Below are 7,513 nucleotides of genomic sequence, written 5' to 3'. Positions count from 1 at the left end.
TGGCTCCTAATTTTATTTTTAAACAAGTGACTGAATGAAAGGAGGGGTAGAGGGAGGGACTCTCAGCCCCGTGAGTGTTGAACAGAAACCGGCAGTTCATCTGAATAGGAATTCCTTGTGGTGGTGTTCTCCATGCAGGAGACCTACTGCGAACGGGAAGTGGACAAGGGTGCAAACCCCGGGCGGGTCAGGGGCAGCAGAGATGCGCGGTTTCCGTGCCGCCGGAGCCCGGGCGGTGCCAGGCGCGGGCCCGGAGCGGGGGCGGCTTCCCGGAGAAGGCCCGGAGGCAGGCGAGGGAGGCTGGCGAGCTTTGCTCGGAGTGATTATGTAGCAGGTAATTTTACGTCAAGAAAGAAAGAGCGAACAAGGCGAGGGATTTGCAGGGGGCTGGGGTGGGGGAGGTGAGGAGGGTGTGCTGTAGGGAATATGTAAGATTTACAATGAGCTACGATGAACTTAATATTAACTTTGTGGTTCCTAAAACTCTCCTGGGTTGCACGTTTCCAGTACGCCACAGCGAGTATAATTATTTTTAACCTTTTTTATCCAGCTGCGAACTGCAGCAGCCCATGCTCTGGCTCTTTTTAGTGCGTTCATTGCTTCACCAACAGGATCTTTCTTCCCTTAAATATTTTGCCCCGTCTCTTGACTCCTTTACAAGGATCCCGGTGCCATTCTGGTGACTTTTCTGCTCCCCAGTACCGGGGCGAGCTGCGGAGTTCAGTGCTGGGAAATGCTTGGCATCCTTCTGTATCGTAGGCACGCAAGGAAAAAAATGAATGGTTTTCACTTAAGGAAGTTGGTCTAGGTACTTTTTGACCATTCCTGATTAAGGGCAATGTTTTCCACCTTTTCCATAATAAAATTAGGGCTCGTATTTTAAACTTTTACCTAAATCTCTTCAGGCTGGATCTCTCTCCAGGTCCAGGGCTGCATACCTGCCGGCCTTCCCGTGCCACCGAGCCTAAGGAAGTGGTCCCCAACCAGACCCAGCAGTAAGCGTAGGTAGATGTGCAATTGCCCATAAAAAGATAAGGGAGCCCCTGCGCCGTTTCGCAGCCCCTGCTGACAGTGGGGAGGTTGCGGGGTTACAACAACCAGACAAAAGTGATGTGCCCTCCCTCCCGTCGGGTCAGGCAGCCCGGCTCTGCTATCCGGCGTGGGTCTGTGTTTACAGACACTTGCCTCTGTTTATAACACTTGGAGAGAAGAATCTGCCCCCTTGTTTGCTTTTCCTTGCCTATTAGTTGCCCAGCTGATGAACTGGAGCTTCTCGCACTCCGCGTTCCCTGCTCAAACAAATTTTTGTTTGTTTGTTTGTTGTTGTTTTGTTTTGTTTTTTTGGTTTTTTTTTTTTGGTTTTTTTTTTTTTTTTTGGTAGCGGCACAGGAAAAAATAAAAGGGGTGATGGGTGGCTGCGAATGCTGTGGTGGAGCACATCGTGGGCAGCCTCTCTGCAGATACTGTGTCCTCCCTCGACCAAGTCAGCGGGCTGCAACTCCTCCGGGGGATGCGCGGTAGGGCCGGCGGGCGGCTCCGATATCCAATCTCCGAATTGGAGAGAAAACGCCTGCCCAATATTTCCACATTAATAATTTTCCGGTTTTGTAAAGTAAGTTTATCAGAACCGAGAGCCCCTCTGAATCCGCCAAGAAGGATCTCTTTTAATTGCTCACTAACGAGGATGTTGCTATTTTCTCAGGAGCAGCCATTCGCGCAGCTAAATCACAGGAGCCCTAGACAGACCGGAGCCGACAAAAATGTAGGTTTTGACGTTAAAAGCTAAACGGGGAAGCAGAAGGTAAATTGATGGTAGATGGGGATGTCAGTGCCCTGGCCTCAGCTCTCCACCGGCGGAGCCAAGGCCTGATAACAGCGGAGAGCTGCGCTCCGCATCCCGCCGGCACCCGGGGGCATCGGCATCCCGCCCATCTGTCCGGTAATTCCTCGGGGCCAAAACATTTTTGGGAGATTTTACCGAGGTTAAAGGCACGTAAGAGGAGGGATAGCAGCCTTTCCCACCCTGCAACTTTTCTCTGTGAGTGCAGGGAGGAAGAGAGAAGGGAGGGCAGGGTGGAGAGCAGCCGGGTCGCTGAAGCCCTGCGCCCCCAGGTTGACTCACGGATCCGTGTTTTAGGCTTGTAGCCTCGTTTCATGGCTAAGGGAGTGAGGCCCTCTGCTCTCTTTCAAGAGAACATAGCATTTTCTTTTTTTTTTTTACCCTTGAAAAGGAAGAGCGACAGAACTCCCCCGGGTGACGTTCCTCCTCCCCTTCCCTCCCAGGGAGCGGGCCCTCGTTCCCCGGGGTGCGGGCCCGGCTGCGGCCCCCGAAACAGCGCGCTCGCCCCCTCGCAGGGAGGCGAGGACCTCCCCAGCGGCTGCGTGTCCCCTGGGGGCCCCGGGGAAAGCAGCAGTGTGGATTTTTAGAGCTCGTCCGGATTTTGGAAAGCGGGGACGCAGCCAGGGGCCTGCTCTGTGCTCCGCTGCTGGCAGCGAGCCTATCAGGCGCTGGCAGTACCGAGTTTTGGGGGACTCTGCAACATGCGGGACCTCGTTGCTGTCGGATGTGTATGCCATGCCTGCACTCCGGCAAGCAAAAGAGAAAAAAATGTGGCGAGGCTTTTTTTCCTTCGTTTTGCTTAGTGTTGTGGTCTGGGGATTTTTTTTCCACATGTACTCCCCTCTCCCCCGTGGTTCCCAGGAGCTCTTCTTTGCCTCAAAAGATTATTGCAATAATTATTTCTCGTTTGATATCGTTGTCAAAGAGGTCTACTGGGGCCTCTCGGCCAAGCCAAAGACACCCCCAGAAGGAGCGCTGGGCCATACGCGGGATATAAACAGGACTAGGGGATGCCATGGAGACAGCATGAACTTGAAAGGTGGGCAGGGAGGTGGGGAGAAAAGGTTAATAGTGAAACCTCTAAGGAAAATAATCTTCCTTTTGCACTTGGAAACCTAACCTTAATCCTCCTTTTTCACACGTACTCGCCCAGCGACTCACAAATACCCCCAGAAGAAATCTCCAAGTAGCGATGGGAAGGAAACGCATTTTGCACGCCTCCAGACATAATCCCCTCTGCTGTAACGAAGGGCTTATCAATGTTTTATGTATTTTTAATTTGGGAATTTTTTTCTGCCGTCCATGAAACATACGCCTTTGCAAACCGGCTCCGATCTTTTCTATTTCTAATTGGCCAATTATGTTCAGCTTGTCACATACAATGGAGAGTAAAGCAGAGTTGTTATCTGAATTATATATTCACATAAATTTTAACAAAGCCGAGTGATGCGCGAAGCCAGAGGATTTTTGAGGTTCCCTCTGCCTCCCTCCTTCCAAACCAGCGTGGTGTGTCTCCCTCTTCCTCAGTTTTCCCTCCCCCCAACCTCGTTTTCCTCGAGAAATACCATTGCTTTGATGATGCGATTTTAGAGCATTGATTACAAATTTATTCTCAGACACTATATAAGTCTTTATATCTGCTATTAGAGACATCTGGGAATGATTAGAGCCGTCCCTCCCCCGGCTCTGCTCCCTCTATCTTGCAGCGAGGAGCTAGAGACATGTTGACGTCAGATCAGACGGCTCGGAGCCATCCTGCTCTCCACTTGGGTGTAATCACGGCGACGCTTTCCAAGTCCCGGCCCGGCCGCGGCCGCCAGCTGGGATGCGGGTGCAGTGGGACGCGGCACTCCAGCCCCGAGGCTCTCGGTACAGCCCGGTTTTGAACCCCGAAGGGCTCCGACTCTTCTGAGTTTGCTGCCGCGGTTGTTTGTTTGTTTGTCTGTTTGGGACTTCGAGAAAGCAGAAGCGGCGCATTCCGCGGGCGGGTTACTCCCCCATCCCCCCCGCTCCCCCCAGCCCCCGGCCCAGCGCTTGCTTTATCTCAGCCCGATTTCTCCCAGCGCATCCGCTCACAGCGCTGTCTTCCAAAATAAATATCGAGCCAGGCAGATTTCCACCTTGTGTCTTGGCAGGGAGAAATTAGCCAAACAAAGTGCAACGCTTACGTGCGGGCAGTCGCAGCGCGCCGACACCCCGTTATCCAAAGTGGCAGTCAGGTTTAGAACGAGCCGGGAGAGTTGGAGGCTGCTGTGAAACAAGACGATTCCCTACCCAAACGGCAGTGCTGCTGGCAAGGAGATGGCTTTGCACCTGCTATTAAATCCTAATGAATCGCCTCTAATTGAGAGCTGGAGCTGGCTGACGGTCACGCCGAACAGCCAGCCTTGGCTCAGTGGGACCCCAAACCACGTTTGATGCGCTTATTTTGACAAACTTTTTACTTTATGATTTTTTTTTTCATGTTTCGTATCACTCTATTTTTCCCCCAAGGAGAAAAAAAAATAATTGAATAAATACAACTTAAGCCTCCACAGACTGTTTGCAGTCTTGGACGGCTGACACTTGTCCAGCTGTACATTACAATCAGTGCTACTAGCAGGAAGGAGGGGCGGGGGGGTGGATAAGAAAGCAGTTGATCTCGTCTCCAGAGGAAAAAGATAATGTTAGACAATTTATCTGAAGGATTAAATTCTCGCGGTAAAATACTCTTGCCAGGAGGAGTGAGAAAAGAAAAACAAAGCCCCATGTGACCCTAAAAACAAATTTAAAAATACTTCAATTTCTTTGTTCCAGCAGAATAAAATAAAATAAACCCCCTAGGATACCGCAACGCTCCTCTGTGTCTATCCGTAATCTCGAAAGGAAAAGGAACATTTCCTTTCTGAATCAGTGCAAACGGTATGCTGTAAGCTCGGCTTCCCACCACAGCCACCGACCCAGGGAGTCGGGCGGGAGTAAGTGAATTTTTGAAAAGCTGTTGAAGTACAAGAGGGGGGAGGGGGGAAGCTGCGAAATAAGCCATAACAAAAATTAAAAAAAAAAAAAGAAAGAAAAAAAAGACTCCCAACCAAACAGAAACAACCCAGCAAAATCCTATTTCTCCCTTTATGAGAGACCTCTGACTGGTGGCGGCTCTGTGGCAGGGCTGAGGCTGTCGTCTCGGCACCTCTCCCCGGGGAGTGAGTCCCGTGTCCTGAGGCAGGAGCCGTCTCCCCGGCGGGAGATGCCGTGGGGTCCAGCCGAGAGCTGCCGTGTCCCGCCGGGGCGAGGCGCAGGGCTCTGCGGGCGGGGGGCGAGAGGCGGCTCCGCCCGGAGCGGCCTCCTGGGAACAGCAGTAACGTGTTAGTGAAACAATGGAGATCAGCGGGCCCGCTTCTCGGAGCCCTGCAATTGCTAACCGGGGAGGCTGTTCAAAGCAGAAACAAGACCCTGCGTTGCCCAAAAGGCTCGGTAGAAAAATGTACAATTCAGTTTTAATGCAGAGCGGTAGAATGGTTTCCCCTGTCTCGTCTGTTGAGCGAACATGTGGGGGTAATAGAGAGGCCGACTCTCCTATAGGGGTCTCTATTTGCATGCCGTATGTGGCTATAGGCTGCAACAGCTGCTTATAATGAAATTCTTAAAAAAGATAAATACACGTGCAAACCCAGAGAAGTTTTCTAAAACTGGCCTAAAAGACAATGAAATGTCCTGCCAGAAAATACAGGAGGCGGAAGAGATTAAAAAATAAATAATAATAATATTAGGTGTTCCCCCCAGAAGCCTCTAGCCTTCGCAGAGTTGCTGGCAGCGTTGCCCGAAGGAGGACCCCGGCAGCTGGAGGGGTGCAGGAGGCCGGGGACGCCCGGGGGTCGGGCGGTGATGGGGGGAGGTGGCGTCTGGAGCGGTCTGGCAGGGGCGAGCCGAAGCACACGGCTCGGCCTTGACTGCCTCTCTCCCAAATCTGGTTTTCATAGAGCCGCGCAGTAATTACCTAAAGCCATAACTGTCTCCGAAATTATTCATTAAAGTCATTCCCTGGAATCTAGCGTCGCGAGAGCCTACATTTATGGCCTTTGCGCCCTCGGAGCATGACATCGTCTCTCGCCTTGCGTCCTCGGCGGCAGAGCGTTCAGCATCGCGAAGCGGAAGGGGGAGATCGGGCTGCTCTCTCTTGCCTTCCCCTCGGTGTATTGGTTTGCGGGGGCTCAGGTTGCTTTCCCCCTTTTGGCAGAGGAGAGCGATGCAACCCGGCAGATACCTTGGGAGCGAGGAGGGTATTTTGGGGAGTTGCAGTGTTGTGCGGAAGATCATGTCTGTGCCCTGTGGTGCTGTCAGCGGTGACAGATCCCAGATGCCGTCGCTACTGTATGGCAGATTGAGTTTCTCAGCAGAAAACTCTCTCCCTCCCTCTCAAACGTCTTCAAAAACCTTCTCCAGATACTGCGGGTCACTTCTGCTCCATCGGGGAGAGAAAGGGGGAAAAAAGGCTTTTCCTCCCTCCTCCTTCTCTCTTCCTCGCGCCGGACCTCTCTGGGGTGCGCGGGGGGCCATGACCGGGCCCTGGTGCACCCGGGGGTCTGAGGCGTCCCCTCTCACCCCCGTCCTGCTGAGAGCCCGTCGACGAGCACGGGGACCGTCGTCCAGGTAAGCGGGGGCCGGCGGGAGCGGGGCCGGGGCCGGCGGCCGAAGTGATCCCTGGAGCCGGTCCCTCCTCCCCCGTTCGGATCTCGCGGCCTGAAAGGAGTTTCCCGAAGCTGGGTGGCTGAGGTGTCCCCTTGTCCCAGACGCGGGGACGGGGTGGGAATGGGGGGACAAGGCAAGACCCGTCGCAGTGTCCCGCCCGCCGGGGTGGGAGGCAGCAACCGGGACCCGGATCCGCCCTGAGCCCCCGACCCGGCAGGACGCGGGCTACCGGGGGTGACTCTGGGGACTTTTAACGGGGAACCGGAGGAAGAATCGGAGGAGTAGGGGAAGGCTGGCCGGCGGGCGCTGGGAGCACACCCGGCCGGCTTGCCGGGAGCCAGGAGGACAGGCCAGCTGCGAATCCACAGGGGCCGGCAGCCGGTGTCCCGGCAAGCGGCGGAGGTCGGGACATCCCCCCCCCCTTCCCTCCTCCCCGCTTTTTTTCACGTCTTAAATGCAAGAGGTTCGTGTTTTAACAGCTCTCTCTCTCCGAGACATATAATGAATTTCAACATTCCTGTCCTCCCACCTCCATAAAATATTGACGCCCTCCGAGTGCCCAAATTAGAGGCAATCGGCTGTAGCGTCTCCTGGAGTTCTTCTCCCCCTCCGTGCAAGTGGGTCAATGCTTGAGGGCTCGTTGTGGACCGTGGTTGTGTATCTCTCTCCTCCCTACCTTAGAGAAGCAATGCCCTTGTAGTGTATGGCACCAGGGGGGACTCCTGTCCATGCACGGGCCCTCGAAACATTTCTCAGGATTGGGGGAAGGCCCACTGCTCCCGATGGGCGATTTGGTGTAGCAGCCCTGCGGTCGGAGTAACCCCTTGAGGAGCGCCCCGGACTTCATTCCCCCTACATTCCCCCTAATTTCCCTCTGGATGGAAGCAACATCATTTTGTTCATGCCTCTTGGAAACGGTTTCAACTAACCCTGCTCTCGGTCCTTCCTTCCCCAAACGAATTGAAAGGCTTTAATTCACCCGCTCAAACACTCCCTCCACCCCCC

The 7,513-nt window shown here is 53.9% G+C and overlaps 1 protein-coding gene across 4 annotated transcripts in view; it reads left to right on the top strand.

Annotated features, from left to right (window-relative positions):
- Window positions 1–2,863: 2,863 nt before the first annotated feature.
- The window catches only part of LOC121331426, a 22,246-nt gene continuing 17,596 nt past the window's right edge, over window positions 2,864–7,513 (top strand). For 3 of the 4 annotated variants that reach the window (XM_041395829.1, XM_041395828.1, XM_041395826.1), the window contains exon 1: window positions 3,290–6,469. In XM_041395829.1, coding sequence (XP_041251763.1) covers window positions 5,892–6,469 — 578 coding nt within the window. In that variant the 5' untranslated portion in view covers window positions 3,290–5,891. Of the gene's footprint in view, window positions 2,880–3,289; window positions 6,470–7,513 lie in introns of those variants that run through there. The other variant, XM_041395827.1, reaches the window with a different exon arrangement.

The sequence above is a fragment of the Onychostruthus taczanowskii genome, unplaced genomic scaffold (genome assembly GCF_017590055.1).
Source record: "Onychostruthus taczanowskii isolate IOZ18803 unplaced genomic scaffold, ASM1759005v1 scaffold12, whole genome shotgun sequence".
NCBI classification, from domain to species: domain Eukaryota; kingdom Metazoa; phylum Chordata; class Aves; order Passeriformes; family Passeridae; genus Onychostruthus; species Onychostruthus taczanowskii.
This window is presented reverse-complemented; position numbering and strand designations above follow the sequence as displayed.